The 19,651-nt window shown below is 34.4% G+C and overlaps 1 protein-coding gene across 6 annotated transcripts in view; it reads right to left on the reverse strand.

The window, feature by feature from the left end:
- The window catches only part of SLC4A7 (solute carrier family 4 member 7), a 109,871-nt gene that overhangs the window by 47,639 nt on the left and 42,581 nt on the right, over positions 1-19,651 (reverse strand). For 3 of the 6 annotated variants that reach the window (XM_072793031.1, XM_072793030.1, XM_072793029.1), the window contains exons 3-7: positions 17,800-17,946; positions 9,406-9,544; positions 8,672-8,832; positions 6,636-6,824; positions 3,760-4,128 (exon numbers count right to left, since the gene is read on the reverse strand). In XM_072793031.1, the coding sequence (XP_072649132.1) occupies positions 3,760-4,128; positions 6,636-6,824; positions 8,672-8,832; positions 9,406-9,544; positions 17,800-17,946 (1,005 nt within the window). The remainder of the gene's footprint in view (positions 1-3,759; positions 4,129-6,635; positions 6,825-8,671; positions 8,833-9,405; positions 9,545-17,799; positions 17,947-19,651) is intronic. The other 3 variants (XM_072793034.1, XM_072793032.1, XM_072793033.1) reach the window with 2 other exon arrangements.

The raw sequence follows: 19,651 nt of genomic DNA on the forward strand, positions 1-19,651 counted from the left end.
GATCAGAGGGTATCTTCATTTTTCTAGAACACACTGTAACTAATAATTGTAACTAAGTCATTGGGGTTTACTGCTTAAACTCAATGACCGAAGACCTTTGTGATATCCCCTTTTTTTACTAAATACCTATTAACAGGATGTTACCATAACCCAAAAACCTAAGTATAAATAGCATATATAAACTTTTGGGGCACCTGGCTTAACACAGTCAGTGGAGCATGCAACTCCTGATCTTGGGAGTTGTGGGTTTGAGCTCCACACTGGGTATAGAGATTACTTAAAAATAAAATCTTGAAAAAAAAAAAAAGAAAGAAAAAGCATATGCTAACAATTTAGCTATGTGTTCTAGAAGTGTTAAACAATTCTGAAATAAAAACTGTGCTAAAACTTATCTCATTTCTCACCACCTTAGCTTAGCAGAACAGTTATGTGATTGATTCCTCTTCTTTGACCTTTGTCTCTAAATTTCCAAAATAGAGTCTATTCCTTTATTAAAATACATGCCTAAGTAGGAAAAAAAGAAAAGGCTAACCAGTATTTTTCAGTGGCTTTCACCAACTTCCACATAAGAAAATGAAGACTATTTTTAATACCTTGGTGTCAACTGCAAGTGACCATCAATACACATACTTCCAATTACTAAATGTATTCAATCCACAGATGTATGATCAAAAAAATATATATGTAATTTCCCAGAATAGCCTCAGTCATCAGATTTTGAAGAGAAGAGTAGAATGAAGATTAAGGTGGAAATGTAAGGATAAAGCGGAATGGGAGAAGAAATGATGTGGAATTCAATACTGATAAAGCTAGAATATGATCTGAAGTCATCTGGCTAACCTGGTCATCTTGAACCTAATAGAACTGGCCTGCAGGTCCACATTAAGAGTTTTTCACCATTATCTTCTCTATGTAGTCCTCCCCAATCTCAGCTAAGGGAAAGCTGATTTCTTAATCAGTAAAGAACATCTCCCTGCTTGTACAATAAATTCCTGGTGCTCATAATTAAATGAGTAAATTCCCCAAAATTAAAACTATCTTTAGCACAGATAACTCAGAAAGACTGTACTTCTTTAAGAGAAAATAATGTATGCATATATAAAATCAACACTGAGATTTAAAAAATCATACTTTGGTAAATCTATTATTTTTTGCCCTTAAATTTTTCTCACAATAGCATATCTAACTAACTACAGAAAGATAAATCAAATATACCAGAGTCTTCTGCCACTAATGGTTTGAAAATCGAAGTAGTTGGAGCAGTAGTGCTCAAACAGAAGATTGTGTTGGGATATATGTATCCCATGGTAACATGTAAGGACATTTTTGACTGTCACAACTAGGCAGTGCTACTGGCAGCTAGTGAACAGAGGCCAAGGGTGCTGTCAAACATCCTACTATGCACAGGATAGCCCCTATGACAAAGACCTGTCCAGCCCAAACTGTCAATAGTGACAAGGTTAAAAAACATGGAATCAGAACAGAGCTATCAATACTAAAAATATACTTAACTCTTTTATATGTAATTACTCCCCAAAACATAATAGGAAACACTACTTTTTTTACTATGAGTTTGCACAAATCATGATCCTATGACATAAAATATAGTTTCTGCAAAATGATGCTAAGGCCACTTTCCCCCTATAACATAACATCAGACTTCAAGGAAAGTGAACTACGATTTCTAAGTGCTTTAAGCACCAGGTAATTAAACCAGAGAATAATATACAGTTGTTCCTGTTCTTTTAATTATATACCTTCTATAGATGTCTTCTTAAACAATAATTAAGGGCCTTTTCTTCTCTTTAGAAATTCCCTCTCTTCCCTATTCTAATTTCTTTTCTTTAAATCTCATGTCATACTTATGCAAAGCAGAAAAAAAGCTTAATACTATTCTTCAATTTTCAGATAATTGCTACCTTTATCCCCTTAACAACATGGCCTAACAAGCTACTGTGAAACAGTGTGTCCCCTCCTAGTTTCTATATAAAATCTATAATCCCTCATAAAAGCTGGTGAATGAGAAATGTTCAGTATTACTACTAGATAGAAGTAAAAACAAATGCAAGGAATTAACTTTAAAATCACTTTTGTTCAATGAAAAATAGTAAGTCTTGATGGTTCTTTTTAATTTAGACTGTTAATTACTTCTGAATAAATAATTCTAGAGTATTTCTTTCTTTTTGTTCGGTTACCACATTACTAAACTACATATTTTCCATGACGTACTAAAATCTACAATGAAATATTATACTGTGGATTTTGCTGTAGGTAAATCTGCTCAATTCCTTGCTCTGGTCATTTATGGTATGATCTTAGTATCTTTAAATCTTAGTTTTCTTCATTTGTAAAATAGAGATAACATGAACTTCATCAAATAGTTAGAATTATAAATATATTTGAAAAGTAATACCACTGTGTATGGAACACACTATAATAAAACAACGGTAGCTAGAACTATGGTCCTAATTAATGTTATAATGATTTAGCTACCATATTTCCATTTTTTGCTTCTACAAGTATATATATATATATTTGGCAACTACAATGAGCCTTCATCAAATATACTTGGTATGTTTGGAGAAACTCAATACAGAGAAGAAGTCTGTCATATAGTGGTAGGATCACGAGGATTTTGTCAGAGAACAGAGATGGTCCTTATTAGTTGTATGATCCAGGTGGAAGTTACCTAACTTTTCTGATTTGTAGAGTCTAGGTCTCTGAAAATGGGTGTATCCACCTAACTTTTTATACACATTAAATAGGCTAATACAATAAACCTACTCTACCACTAAGTGTTACATGTTATCAGTATTATGAAAAAATGTAATAATACTTATGTGATTAAAACCACTAGCTAGCATTTATATGCCACACTGACAGCTGTCAGTAAAAAGCAGTCACTAAAGAATACTCCTTTATATGCATTGGGTGGAAAGATAAACATGTTTAAAGGTACATATAATTACTATATTACAAAGAGCCAGAATTATCATAATATATAACCCTTAGATAAATTATAAGTCTTTTATCCACTACAAAATAATTTTTCTAATTCACAGACAAAAATATACATCCTAGCCACACCTCTAGGATCTCAGGTCTTGAAAAGTTCGATGTCAATTTGGAGTAAAGGTAAATATGGCACTAAACAGAAGACAACTAAAGTCTACTCCAAAATATAATACTAGTCTTAAAATAATGATTCCAGATAGCCATTAGAGAACTTTGATCTTCTCAGAGATAATAGGAGGAAAAGAACATTCGATCCTATTTGTGTAGGAAGGTAAAAATACACTGCATTCTTTGCACAAAAACACCAAATAGTATCTGAAAGACACATCACCTCATTGTAATTTATGTCCAATGTCTGTGTTCATTCACACTATGAAAGAAATGTACAAGAAGAAAAGCCACCAGTTTTTAAAAATTGTGGTAAATTAGAAGATTACTTATAAAAATTTCTACTACGTCTTTCTGAACTGTAAAAATGCCTTGACCCAGAAAATCCCAGTGAAAATTTTTGAAAGGGCTTTAAATTATGTGTAGTCCTCTTTGTAATCTTTTTATAACTTAAAAATGTTTAATACTTCTGTTCTTTTCTACAATATACTATAAAGAAAAAAAAAGACATGCAGAAGTCAAAACAAATTATAAGCATTATCTCCATATGCTGCTAAAGCTCTGTGCTGAAAGGCATTCCAAGTGCAAGTGATCCAGAGGCAGAAAGCACCACACATGGAGATTCTGAATAGTTGCCTGGAGTCATGTCAACATTTTCCTCATTCTTCTCCTCCTGGCCTTTCAATGCTTCTAAGTCTTCCTCGGGCGGATGAATTACTACTGTGGGGATACCATCACTGGCAGGTGAAACCAGTAGCTCTGGGACCTGAAGCTGACTCTGTTGGGAACTCCTGGAGGTCAGGCGACTGACGCTAGGGCTGGAAGGAGGGCTGCTTTGAGGGGTGGGTAGTGGGGTTGTACACCTCGAGCCTGCAGGGCTTCCAGCTCTTGAAGAAGGAAGAAGATGACTGAGAAGAAGAGATAAAGGCGATTCTCCTCTCAATGAAAGGTTTGAGGCAGACAGGCCTGTTCGCAAAGAGTGGCGGGAGGCTGAAAGGCCTTCCCCTGAGATAAAACAAATAAATGAAAAATGATAAAGTTCACTGAAGAAGGCAAATAGACACACACACCAAAATCAATTTACAATGTAATCTGCAAGCTGTAAGCCCAAAATTTCAAATTCATGCTATCAGAGTTAGCATGGCAATCAGTTTTTTAAATGTTAGAAAGGCACTGAAAAGTTGCTTAAATTATACTTAGTTCCCTGGAAGTGTATCCAAAAACAAAACAGAAAATAAAAAACAATGTGAATGATAGATGTGCAGGGCAATATTCTGTTAGTAATTAGAATGTCCAATAATGTGGCTTTAAAAAAAAAAAAAGATACAATGCAAAGTTGAAAAATGATAAACAGCAATTGCGAATGTAATAATAAAAGTAATTTAAGAAATAAAACCCTACACAAAACTTACAAGCACTGATAGTTTATACTTAGGGTATCTTTCCTACACTGTACCAAACTGCTATAGATAATTCTCTCACACAAGATAAGTTCACATCATCTAATAATTCCTAACTTAAAACTAGTATCAAATCTTTATATTAGTCAGTAGAACATCAACTTCCGGTAGTGCTCTTAAGTAAAATTTAAAACATAATGCAAGTTTTAGGAATTTTTTAAAAAGAAAAACATAACAGTCAATTTGAAAGGATATTCTTCAGCTCTCTAAAGATATTAATAAACATCCTAAAATATGCATCCATTTCTAATACAGCAGATAAAATTAAACAAATACATACAATCTAATTTAGCTAGATAATAAAGTATTTCTCCCCAACAATGGCAATAATGAAGTAAGTCTAGCACGTATCAAAAGGTCATGTCTATCTACATTTCAAACACCTGGTATCCTAAGTATAGCTTAGTGGAACATTGAGTTTAGGAAAAATATGAGAACTATGACAATCAATCCCACATGATCTAAGTTATCAAAGCCACATGCTCAACAGATCCCAGAAATATTAAAAAGATGAACCTTTAATCCATAAACCACCATCATTTTTAGTTAAAACAAAAGCTATATGCAGAAAAAAAAAAACTGTTAAATTACAACAATAATACAACAAAATAACATGCCCATGCTAAAATGACATTCAAAGGAAAACAGCCATTGTCTTATAATTAAAAGGAAGCAAATGACAATCAGGGAATAATCAGGAACCCCTCAATATGAAAAATGAAGATTTAACAGGGTCTGAGTAAGTGAACTCATTTCATGCAAGTTGAGAATATAAAATACATGAAAGATGAAAAAGATGTAAAATGTGACACTGGCTTGATTCTAAATTGAACTTAGGTCCATAAGAGATTTCTTTTATTCTTAAGGTTACTTAAATATACAAAGGCCTCATTTTAAACAGTTTACAAAGTTTTAATGGTCAAATGCTCAGAAGAAAACAGACCTAAGTATGTCACTCGGGCTGCAAAAGATGATTACTGTTGACTTTAGATATATTAAACTACATCCCATCACCAATGGCTGTTTGTAGAATACTTAAAAGCCAATATATGCAGGAGCAGAAAAGATGAGAAGAAAGACATTGTGGCCCATCATCCACTCCTCTTCACTTTAATCCTTTTAAGCCTTGAGTAATGGTATCAGCTAGAGGCAAGAAGAACCCTCATAAGCAACTCCAACCCTCTGTACCTAGGTTTTGGAGTCACTATCAACAGAGCTCTCCTCAAGAGCCAAAACAGAACCCCAGTGATGTATTCTTCTGCTTTAAAAAGAGAAAAGGCAAAAATTCCAGGTGTGCCAGTTTTAAAAGAGTGACAGAGGTAAATGACTACTAAAACACCATATCCCCACATAAACCAGTGCGTCCCACATAATCCATTGCCAGATCGTGAGAGTAGAGAGTGAGAAAATGTGGGTCTGTGCCATTCTCAATGGTTTGGAAGACATCAAGAAGGTCATCTCTAACTTAAGAACAAACCATCCATAAAAAAAATCTTACACAAAGTATATAAAGGGCAGTCAAATCATTAAACCAACCCCAAAACACTTATTTATGCTCAGCAAATAAGGTATATTCTGGAAACAAACAAAAAAATCACTATGAAAAATCTAATACAGACAATTAAGGTTCAAAGCCAAGACTTAAAATTTTTAAAAAGATTGAATTTAGAGATCATAATTTATGCCTCCTTAATCAATTATTCAAGTACTCTTGAGAAAAAAAAAAGCAAGAAGATGTAATTCAGGATTGGCTATAGTGATAGTGTTTAAATACTTAAATGTGCCATTATAACAGAGAGAATACTTAACTTTTCCGTCTAAATGATTTCTACAGATTAAATGTCATATTGTAAAGAATGATATTATAGAAATGGTATTTTTAAAAGACAATAATAACACTATTATTTAAAAAAAAGAGTAAAAGAGATAATAAAATGACCTATAGAATTATCTGGAAAAAATATCTTTCTTCCCCCAAATGCTAATTATAGTAGAATGGAATGCTGTTAGAGTGGAAGTGTTAGCAAAATTGGATGCCACAACTGATCTCACCATTCCTTTCAAGCAAGTGAGGGTCAGAATGTTTCTTGCCTATATCTGCAAAAGATCGAACAAGGGGAATCCGACTGGTGAATCTTTTCTCATTCTGATGATGATGTCTCTTCAGAAGAGCTTCTCTGACATTCTCTCTTATGGACTCATCCAATTGGCCAGAGGCTATCATGTTGTCTAATACCATATCTATTGAAAGAAAAATAAGTAACAGCTGTTTTTATTAAATAAACTAACACTTGGATGACTATAACATAAACAATAAACTGTACGTGAAACCTTACCAAAAAAAATATGTATCTTTAATGGTTCTCTAGAAAATACTGTTCTCTTGTGATATTGAATAATGTATGCATAAAGATAAATATGTGCTGAAGGGGAAGTGGGGTGAAATGGGGTAACTGGGTGATGGGCATCAAGGAGGGCACATAATGTAAGGAGCACTGGGTGTTATATGCAACTGATAAATCACTAAATTCTACCCCTGAGAGTAATAAGACACTATATGTTAATTAACTTGAATTTAATTTTTAAAAAAAAGAAAGAAAAAAGATAAATATGAACATTATCTAAGAAAAATAGGGGATCCCTGGGTGGCACAGCGGTTTGGCGCCTGCCTCTGGCCCAGGGCGTGATCCTGGAGACCCGGGATCGAATCCCACGTCGGGCTCCCGGTGCATGGAGCCTGCTTCTCCCTCTGCCTGTGTCTCTGCCTCTCTCTCTCTCTCTCTCTCTCTCTCTGTGTGTGTGTGTGTGACTATCATAAATAAATAAAAATTAAAAAAAAAGAAAAGAAAAATAAACAATGTAAACCAAATAAACATGTAACCATGGAGACACTTTTTATTAAGTATTGTTATTTATAAAGAGGTCACTGTATAGTTGAAAGTGCTTTCCTATATGGACACTATAAATTCTATTAAACTGAATATTCAATAATAGTCGCTTCCTAAGTGACTAAAATACCTAAGTGAAGGTATTTTATTGCTTCACTTCATATTTTTTGTCTAAACTATAGGTGAGTATTGGACTCTTTCATTCAGTAATTAACAATTTACTGAGTATCTATTAGATGTTGGGAATATAGCATTTAACTAAGTGGATCAAGTTTCTGCTCTCAATCTTCCAGAGGTGGAAAAACCAATGAGCAAATGAAAAGATAAGTCAAATAGAATAAATTCTAGGAAGATGAATATATCAGCTGTGAAGGGGAGTATGGGGAATGGAGAGACTGAGGTAATGCCATATGGTACATTATATAGCGACTGGACTATTTTTAACCTGTAAAATATATTAAAAAGTGAGATAAGAGTCAAGATTTCAAACCTATTAGATTCCTCTGAGAGAAAACTGGAATCAACCTAACAGGTAAACTGTAACATTAACACAACTACTCACTACCATACAAATGGACAGTGGATGAGAAGATATTACATTATAAATAATTAAAATATTACATTGTATTATGTGCTAAATGCAAAGCCAAAGTAAATGTCTCCTAGCACCATTCAAGAATCTGTATACACAAGGAACTGACTTTCATATGAGATCCATACCTGTCTATACTCTCTAGACCTTTTTTCCTTCTCTTCCTCCTCCTTAGAATACTTTTTTCCTGTACCACCTGCTTCTTGTTCTCATGTGTTCAAACTCTATAAATAAGTAGTAAATAAGTAGTACATTTAATGTCCTTGTGGATCTTCCCCAGATATCTGGGTGCAAAAACTGAAGAAACAAAAAGTTCTTTTCTCTTTATTTCCAGAAACAGACTGCAAATACTGCTTATGGCACTAGTCACTTTCTTTTTGGTACTATAGCCATACCTGTCTAACTTAATCTTTGAGACTCTGAACTTATTAAAGACAAAATGGGTTATTTCTCTGTGTACTCCTCATACTGTCCTGCACATGATAGAAGTTCAATACAGAGCTATTAAATCAATGGTCTGAAATACGACCTCATTTTCCTAATGCAAATAGCTCTAATTTCAGTACAAATTACACATTAAAAAAAAAAAAAAGTCAAACTGCTATAACCTGCTATTTCATCTAGAGTACTTGCTCTCATGTCCAGCATCACTGTTCCATTTAGGATGCAACTTCTTAGTTCAAAAAGACTGTGCAAAGAGAGAGTTGCCACGTAAGGTTTACTCCATCGGTCACCACCATCTTCAACATCCTCTTCAAATTTCAGCCATCTGAGATGTGCAACACATAGAAATATTTTGTAAATAATGAAGATTTCATTTGCTTATTTTAATGTGATAAACATGCACTTGTTCTTTTAAAGAGAAATAAAGATTACCACCACCAACACAAAATTTGGATACAAACACATTTACAAATCAAGCTAATGATACACAGTTTCTAGACTCATGAGGTATTACAAAATAAGTATACAGTTCTTCTTTCTATTCTGGCTATCACAATAATAAGTCTACAAAGACACACTATGGAACTTCTGTAGTTTCCACTGCTAATCCTCTTTTAAACTGAAAATATGCAGCAGACCCTTGACTTCTGAAATTTAAGTCTCTAATTAAAGATGTGAAAATGTACAATTAACATAATTCTTTCAATGATACCTTAAAGTGGATGGGCTTAACTTAAGAAAAATTTTGATAATAAGGAGATAAGCTAAAGCTATAGCTTCCAGACAAGAGGAAATTCTCTTGTCTTATAAGCACCCCATAGCTTATAGTTTATTATATTTACAATATAAGAAAAAAATCAAGAGGAGCCAACTAAATGCTTAGACTCAATATTATTACCTGGCAGTTTCTTTCCATTCATACTCTTCTCCATCTCTGTAGCACAGTTCATCCATTTCCGTAAAGAGGTCATGCGGAATGTGTTCTTCATCATCATCTTCAGTACCAAGAATGAACTGAACTCTCTGGGATGGTGTGTCTTGACAAAAGAATTTAAATACATTCAAAAACTGTCGCAATTCATTCAAAGATAAACTCAATCTCAAAGTGAGATGCTTTTGTTTTAAGTAAATATACTCCACTAAAACTCTTTTATTAAAATACTATATAAATCTGGAAAGAAGCAAGGACTAACAATCAGAAACAAGGAATATTGCAGAGAGATAACCTCCACAGACAAAAAAGAAAAACTGTATGTTAAAAATAAACAAGTGGGGTGCTCGGCTGGCTCAGTTAGTAGAGCATGTGACTTCTTGATCTCGGGGTTATAAATCTGAGCCCCATATTGGGTGCAGGGATTATTTAAAATCTTAAATGAATGAATGAATGAAACTCATCTTATAACTAAGTGATATAAAAACAAATAACAAAAAGCAACATCCAAAACCATGGAACACTATACTCAAGACTTTTTTTTAAACTAAAAACATAAATGTTAGACAAAATTTTCAAAAAATTTAAATATATAATTAAGATGTAGCTAACTTCAAAAGTGAAAAAAGAAAATCTCTAAGTTCCAAAAAATGATGAAAAAAGCAAAGCTGGGGTATACAGAAACTGGTTTTTCATACTATCATAGAGAAGCAAAACTCTGTCAGTTAAGTTAGAGAGGCAAAAGAAGTCACTGTTACGAAACAGATACCCCATTCATGGCATCTGAATTTAAACTACCTACACAGTACAGGGTCCCTAAAAAATTAGTATGAATTCTAGTCCAGGACAGTTGAAAGTCCTAGGACAAGCAAACAACCACAAGCGTCAATTGAAAACAAAATCAAATCCTGCTGAATATGAGATAGGAAGTCAAACTCAAAATTTACAGTGAAGTTAACAAACTTGCAGGCATTTGCAGATGCAAACAACACAGATTAAAGAGTACACTAGAATGATTAATAAAGGAAAAAACAGATCTGAGGAAATCAGAGTGCATCAATGATAAATAAGAAGATGGAAAACTAAAGGTTCAGATGTAGAGAACAGAATAAGAAAATCGAATAGGAAAAACTCCAGAAAGAAGAAAATATAGAATAAGGGCAGAAGCAATAAAAAGCATATTTGAAAATTTTTCCAGTATGTATGTCATCTGGGTCTTTATATTAAAGGGCTATCCTGAGACCCAAATAGGACAAACTAAAACATGTGACTGAACTGCCTAATGTTTTGAACCTTTCAACTTTTAGATCTTACAAATCTTTTGTCAGACCTCCAAGCAATATTTTTGGTGCTACTGTAAGTGGTATTTCTTATTTATTTATTTTTTATATTTTTTAAAGATTTTTTATTTATTCATTCATGAGAGACAGAGAGAGAGAGAGGCAGAGACACACAGGCAGAGGGAGAAGCAGGCTCCATGCAGGGAGCCCAACGCAGGACTCGATCCTGGGTCTCCAGGATCAGGCCCTGGGCTGAAGGCAGGTGCCAAACTGCTGAGCCACCCAGGGATCCCCTATTTCAATTTCTGATTGTTCATTGCTACTACAGAACTATATAGAAATGTAATTAATTGTGTATCCTGCAACCTTGTTAAAACATACTTAGTTCTGTAATTTCATAGACTGCTTGGGATTTACTAGATACATGATCCTATATCTGTAAATAAAGACAATTTTACTTCTTCCTTCATAATCTGTATGTCTTTAACATCTTTCTTGCCTTATTACCAAGCAGGTGCTCCAATACCATGTTCTATAGAAGTGGCAGAGAATAACCTTGCCTTTCTCCAAACCGTAAGAAGAAAGCATTCCATCTTTTAGCACTGTGATGTTGAAAAACTTTTTTTGTAGATGCTGTATATTGGATAGAGGAAGTTTTCTTTTATTCCTTTCTTTCTGAGAACGTTGTCATAAATGGCAGTGGAATTTTGTCAAGGGCTTTTTCTGCACCTATGGAGATAATTATATGGACTTTCTCCTTTATAGTGTGAATGTGTTTATATTGATAGTTAAATTTTATACCAACCCTACTTTTCCACATAGTATTTTCCACATGGTATTAATGTCCTGATTGCTGCTCTAACAAATTACCACAAAATTGGTGGCTTAAACACAAATTTATTCTTATATAGTTCTGGAGACTAAAAGTCCAAAATTTGTCTTATAGTGTTAAAATCATTGGCTGGCTCCTTCTGCAGGCTCTAGGAAAAATCCATTTCCTTATCTTTTCTAGCTTCTGGAAGCTGCCTATATTCTTTGGGTCTGAATCTCTCTGCCTTACTACAACTACTTGCTTCTGTTGTCACAACTACTTCCTCTCATTTTCTGACTCCCCCTTACTAAGGGACCCATCATTACAACTGGCCTACTTGCATGATCCACTGTAACTTCCCCAACTCAAAATCCTTAGTCACACCTGTTAATTCAAATTTGCTATAAGGTTAACATTCATAGGTTCTGGGCATTAGGAAGATGGACATCTTGGGAGCCATTATTCTGCCTACCACAGTCATGATATGGTATCCTTTTTAGATATTGCAGGATAAAATATGTTTTTAGTTAAGAATTTCTGAATCTGGGCAGCCCGGGTGGCTCAGCGGTTTAGCGCCGCCTTCAGTCCAGGGCCTGATCCTGGAGACCCGGGATCGAGTCCCACATCAAGCTCCCTGCGTGGAGCCTGCTTCTCCCTCTGCTTGTGTCTCTGCCTCTCTCTCTCTCTCTCTCTCTCTCTGTATCTCTCATGAATATGAATAACTAAATAAAATCTTAAAAAAAAAAAACATGTTGCTCTGACCTCTGAAACTAATAATACACCACATGCTAATGAATTGAATTTACATAAAATAAAAAAAATTTTAAAAAGGAATTTCTGAATCTACTTCATGAGAAATATTCAGTCTGTAGTTTTGTGTTCTTGTAATATCTATATCTAGTTTTGGTATCAAGGTAATGTTGGATTTATAAAAATGAATTAGGAAGTATTCCTTCAACTTCAGTTTTCTGGTAGCCTGTGCAATTTCTTCCTTATATGTTTGAATGCATCCATGATGCCATTTGGAAGTACATTTTCATTGTAGGAATGTTTCAGACTACAAATTTAATTTCTTTATACACAAAGTGTAATTCAGGTTATCAATTTTTTTTCATAGTTTGTATTCTTAAGGAATTTCCCCATTTCATCTAAATAATCAATTTTGTTGGCATAAAATCACTCATAATACTCTCTCTTCTGTCTTTTAATACCTGTAGAACCTGTACTGAAATTTTCTCTGATGCTGGTAATTTACATTTTTTTTTCCTCCCTAATCACTCTGGCTATATAAGTTTGTCAATTTTAGTGATCTTTGCAAAGAATCAGATTTCAGTCGAACTGATTTTTGCTATTGCTTTCCTGGTTTTTATCCTACTCATTTCTACGTTAGTTTCCTTCTTTTCCTTACTTTGGTTTAATTTCTTCCATGTTTTCTCTTAGATTCTTAAGTTAAAAATTTTAATAATTGATTTTAGATCTTTCTTCTTTTCTAATATAAGGATTAAGTGCTACCAATATTCCTCTATGCACTGCTTTAGCTGTCTCTAAAAAATTTATAATTATTGGTGTCCTAACTTGCAAAGAACCATGCTAAAGGAACCTGTACACCTGAAGCATGTCTTCACTTTGCAAGATTCTATCTCAATCATTGCCAGTACTGTGTTTTTATTTTTATGAGTTCAAAATACTTCCTAATTTCTGTTGTGACTGCTTCTTTATTAACCCATTTGTTATTAAGAAGCATCTTGTTTTATTTCCAAATATCTGGGGATTTTTCTTTGTAGTTTAATTCTATTGTGGTCTGAGAATATACTTTCAATCTTTTAATTTATATTAAAACTCATTTATTGACTAGAATACAATCTATCTTGGGAAATATTCCATTTACACTCATAAAAAATTTGTTTTCTGGGACACCTGGGTGGCTCAAAGGCAGTTGAGCGTTTGCCTTTGGCTCAGGGCATGATCCCCATCCTGGGATCGAGTCTGACATCATCGGGCTCCCTGTGAGGAGCCTGCTTCTCCCTCTGCCTGTGTCTCTGCCTTTCTGTGTGTCTCTCACGAATAAATAAAATCTTAAAAAAAAAAAAAAAAACTTTTCTGCTGCTGTTGGAAGGCTCAATGAATGCAAATATCAATGTTATGCCAGTCAGCTATATCCTTATTGATTCTTTTAACTTGTTTTATCCGTTACTAAGAAGAGAGCTGAAATTTGTAACTTTTAAAAATATATCCAACAACTAACTGTAAGCTTATCAGTCTGCTTCATGTATTTTAAAGCTGTTATGACATGCATATTTAATTAGCATTGTTACATCCTGGTTTCAGCAATTTAATTTTTAGGTGCCTTTGTGTGATTATCTTCATGTTTCCTCTTGGGTTTTGCTAAGCTCCTTGAACATGTTGTTCAGTTTTCATTAAATTTAGAATTTTTCGGGATGCCTGGGTGGCTCAGTGGTTGGGCGACTGCCTTCAGCTCTGGTCGTGATCCTGGGACCCAGGATCAAATCCCACATCAGGCTCCCTGCAAGGAGCCTGCTTCTCCCTCTGCCTGTGTCTCCGCTTCTCTCTCTCTCTCTCTCTCTGGCTCGGTCTGTGTCTCTCATGAATAAATAAATCTTTAAAAAAATTTTAGAATTTTTCAACTACTATTTCCTCAAATTTTTTTTCTGCCACTCTCCTTTCTGGCACTACAATTATACATCTGTTAGACTGATATTTTTCTACAAATTACTGATACTCTATTTATTCATTTCAGTCCTTTCTATTGCACTGAGTAGTTTCTACTACTATGTCTTGAAAATTACTTTTTTCCCCATACAGTCAAATCCTCCTCTAATCTTATCTAGTGTATTTTTCATTTCAGATATTGTATTTTTCATCGCTGGAAGTTCCATTTGGACTTTCTTATATTTTCAATTTCCCTACTCACGAGTCACATTTTCCTCTATCTTCTTGAGCATAGAAAGCAGATATATTACACTTGCTTTAACATGCTTGTGTTCGAATTCCATCAACTCTGTCATGTGTTTCTACTGATTTATTTTTCTCTTAGTTATGGCTCATATTTCCTACTTTTCACATTTCAGGTAATTTGTAGATATCAGATATTATGAATCTTATGTGCTTAGATGATGGATTTTACTGTATTTCTTTCAGTAGTTTTATAATTTGTCCTAGCAAAGACCTTTAATTGAATTCTTTTAAGACTTGCTTTAAAAAATTTTAGAGATCCACTGCAGCTTTTAGTGTAAAATTAAGACTCACTATTAAGGCAATACCTTTCTGAGAACTTAACACAATGCCCCTATATGTCAAGGTCTTTCTACTCTGTCTAATGAAATCATACCTTACTCCCAGTCTTATGTAATATCCAATAACTGGTTAGCCCACTGCTTTCTGATGATTATTTCCCAGGCCTTAAGTAGCTTCCTTTGGCCCAGACCAGTACTCAACCAAAGATTAAAAAGGATCCTTCTTCAGACCTTTGGAAGCCTCTCTGTGTGTAACTCTCTATTCTCTGGCACACCACACCGACTAGCCTTTTTGGACTTCCCAAATTCCAATCTCTGTCTCAACTCTGAGAGCCTGCAAGGCTCTGCTCAGGATTCCCCTCCCCTCCCTGTGCTGTGGCCTAGGAACTGTCTCTAAGTAATATAGTCAGGCAAGCACAAGGCTCATCTCATTTGCCTCCACTCTCTCAAAGGTCAGAGTTCTACACTGTGTTGTCCAATGTGTGAAAATTACCGTTTTATATATTTTGTCAATTTTTCTAATTGTTTAAAATAAGAGGAAAATTCAATTAATGTTACCCCATCATGTCCAGAAGCAAAAATCCTATGTAATATACATTTAGAAAGTGGGGACAAAAAAAAAAATAGGGACAATGGGGATCCCTAGGTGGCTCAGTGGTTTAGCATCTACCTTCGGCCCAGGGTATAATCCCAGAATCCCAGGATCAAGTCCCGCATCAGGCATGGAGCCTGCTTCTCTCTCTGTGTCTCTGCCTCTCTTTCTCTCTGTGTCTCTCATGAATAAAGAAAATCTTAGAAAAAAAAAAAGAAAGTGGGGACAAGAAAAAGAAAGAGACATCCTTCATAGCAATTTCTTAGATACATATTGGCAGTTAAAACCAAAATGAACATACTTCAGTGGCATAAAACTTTTCTAAGGATATTTATTCCATTAAAAAGTCACAAATATTCCCCCACTAAGTTCTTCAAACCACTATATTTAGATTTCACATGTCATACCTTACTTAGCTTGAAACATCAAACCACATATCTTGCTGAACATAGTTTACTAGATAGCATTCTATAAAAACATTATGTAACTTTTTATTCACATCAATTAGAGAAGCATAATGATCCATTCAGAATAGCAGAAGATATCCTAAACTGGAAGGATGCCTTATACAGGAAAACAAAATACTTTTATTTTTTAATTGTTTTTAAAAGGTTTTACTTATTTATTCATGAGAGACACAGAGAGACAGGCAGAGAAATAGGCAGAGGGAGAGGCAGGCTCCCCACAGACAGCCTGGTACAGGACTAGATCCCAGGACCCCAGGATAACAACCTGAGCTGAAGGCAGACACTCAACCACTGAGCCACCCAGGTGCCTCAGCAAAATACTTTTAAATTACTTAATATCATCAAAGTCCACCAGTGATCCTTTCTGAAATTAGTACTGATTTTTCTTTTGACTTTTTGTTAACTATTCAATCTTGTAGTAGGCCATGTACTACTACTTAGTACAAGTTTTTAAAAGATTCCCATCACACTGAGTCTCTCTAAGCTTAAGTGTCTCCATCTACAAAATGAAAACAATACCCATCTTTTAAATAATGCAGAGAGTGATAAAGATGCATTGTATATATACAATTAAATATTATTAAGCCACTAAAAAGAATGAAATCTTGCCATTTGCAATGACATAAATGGAGCCAGAGTATAATGCTAGGCAAAATAAGTCAGAGAAAGATAAATATCATATGATTTCACTCACATGTGGAATTTAAGAAACAAATAAAAACAAGGAAAGTAAAAAAAAAGAGAGAGAGAAAGGCAAACCAAGAAATTCTTAACTACAGAGAACAAACTTGGTTACCATAAGGGAGGTAGGTGAAACAGGGGATGGGAATTAAGGAATGCACTTGATGTGATGAGCGCCGGGTGATTTATGGAATTGCTGATACACCTGAAACTAATATAACACTGTATGTTAACTAATGGGAATCAAAATAAAAACTAAAATAAATAAATAAATAAAACGCGCAGAGATGGTTAAATCAAAGAGCATATGTCAAGGGCTTAGCGGAATGCTTAGCACAGAATTGGAACTTAATATATTACCATTTTCTTACATTCATGTTGTAGCTTTATGACACACAGGATTCTTTCCTTCTTCCTCACAAAAATGTTCCCTTAGTATAGCGCACAAGTGCCTACAAGTACAGCTCACGTAACTTTGCTAGAATGCACACGCTAGGACCCATGGTGTAGAGATGGCCATGCAGGCCCATGATGTCCTAAAAAAAATAATGATGCTTTATATATCCACTAACTGTAATATTCTATGAGCCCTCCACAGGCTGTACATCTATTTTTTTCTGGTTCTCACCATTTGCACTTCTCAGGGCCACTTAAATCAGTACTATCAATATTTATTTTCAGATAATATTCTCTTTCCTATATGTCTTTTTTCTTTCTGATTTCCTCTATTGGCACCTCTGTATTTCTCTGCATTCAAACAAAAATCCTGTCCTTTATGACAATCATATCTAATCAGAGCACTCTTTTGTGCACAGATAACCAAGTAGTTTAACTTAGAGTATATATTTTCTAGCCAAGAAATGTGTTTAAAAATGAAAAAAAAGTTTAATCTCATTCAGGAACCTAAAGATTCCCGATGTTTGTTCACTGCATATACAAATTATGAAATATATATATAATAGAGAAAAGAAAATGAACCACCACCAAGCTGAAGTTCAAATGTCAAGACTCAACTTTTACAAGTCCAAGGCTGGAATACAATGAAGAAAACAAAACACTTTACTTCTTTTCACTTAACCAGAATAGATCTTAATCTATAAACTAAATACCTTCCTTGGAGAAAAAACATTATTACTTCACTTAGTATATTCTTCAAGGCTTATAATATGTCTAAATCATAACAGACATAAAATTTAAGAAAAAATATTCCACTTTTTTAACAGATTTTCAGGAAAGAATTTGAAAGTGTTAACAAATAACTACTGTTTTCTCTTACCATAAGAAGGAGACTCCCGTCCATCTTCTTTATCTGATTCTTTATCTTTTCTTTTCCGGTGGTGATGTTTGTGTCCACGATGCCTATGACGCCGACGACTCTCTTTACTAAACGGGACATGAACACCAATATAGACAGCTCGATGACCTAGCCAAAGGTATAGAAACATTACTGATTTTCCAAAAAAGAAAAAAAAATCTACAAAAGTATGCCAAACTTTACCTTGATAAAAAAGAATATCCAGAACAGCAAAAAATTTGAATTGCCCAAAATACACATACCAAGCTAAGTTTGAAAAAGGTGACACTCTTGATTTCTTGTTTCAGTTGCCAACATAGTAATGTCAATAACTAATCACACTTAAACTAAAAGAAATCTTGACCTAAAGATATACAATGAGCTAAATTTGTTTAAACATCTTCCAATACAGTAGGCACTAGATAAAAAATTGTAGAAATATCAATTTTTCTTAATTTTACCAGAAAAATCCCAAAATTAAAAATCAATTATATAGCATGGGGAGGAGGATGATGGAAATGTTCTGGAATCACAGTGGTGATGGCTGCACAGCATAGTGAATATACTTCAAAAAACTCAGAAACACTTCAAAATGGTGAAATTTGTTAATTATATCTCAGTAAGAAAAAATTTAAAAATTATAACAAAATTCAATGATACTACTATTTAATTTTAGTGAAACTATTTTCTTCTGAATACTAAAGAAAAGTGGAAATTAAAGAGTTAAATTCTCATCACTGTGTACTGGGAATTACAAAGTTGTACTCCAATTAGTACTAATGGATTCTGGCACATAGCCCCAATGCACCAAAATAAATATTATAGGAGTTTCCAATTTAGAAAGAATAGATAAACAGGAATATAAAAATCCAAGCCTTACTATTTATTTGGCTTTTACTATCGACCTTAGTATTCTCTGTTATGATTTTTCCTTTCCTTTTCCTTTAACCCTTCTTTACTATCAAAGGCCTGTTCAAACTCTGAGATAAAAATAATCACTCCCTCAAACTTCATACTGAAATTTAGATATGTATAAAAGACGCAAAGCTAAAGGCTCTTGGGTAACCAAGGGAAGCAAAAGAACATATCCAAGTGCTGTTCTTCACATTCTAAGTTGCGCCTATTTGAGAGGTAACATGAAGTGCTAAGTGATGGATTCACTCTACATTTGAGTTGATAAAATTATTGCTAAACATTTTAACTTCCCTAGTCCTTGGAATTCACAGACTCTAACCGTAAGCTTCTAGACAATTGAGGCTCCTTCTAGAATCCCTAGTAAACCTAGACTTTTAGAGTCAATTTTATGGGCAGCCTGGGTGGCTCAGCGGTTTAGCGCCGCCTTCAGCCCAGGGCATGATCCTGGAGACCTGGGATCAAGTTCCACGTCGGGCTCCCTGCATGGAGCCTGCTTCTCCCTCTGCCTGTTCTCTGCCTCTCTCTCTGTGTCTCTCATGAATAAATAAATAAAATCTTTAAAAAATAAATAAATAAAGTCAATTTTAAAAGTGGTTCCTTCATTTCATAAAGTAGATATGGAGAACACTTACTTGCCTCTTTCCATCTCCTTTTCAAAAGCAACAGATTAATGTCCCCATACGGTACCAGCTGTCTCAGAAGGCTTTAACTTAAAAATTTAGTTCCCAAAAAGACCCCAAAAGTCTATCAAAACATTTGCCACAAACACCACCTTAACCAAGTTTCAAAATTAACATCACCAATAAGGCACATTGATATCATATGTCCTCAGATATGACACTGAAAAGACTGCATCACTTCTGTGGTATGCTCCCCAAATATCCATAATCTCAGTCTGTTCATATGATAACACTGACAA

The sequence above is a fragment of the Canis lupus genome, chromosome 22 (genome assembly GCF_048164855.1).
Source record: "Canis lupus baileyi chromosome 22, mCanLup2.hap1, whole genome shotgun sequence".
Classification (NCBI taxonomy): Eukaryota; Metazoa; Chordata; class Mammalia; order Carnivora; family Canidae; genus Canis; species Canis lupus.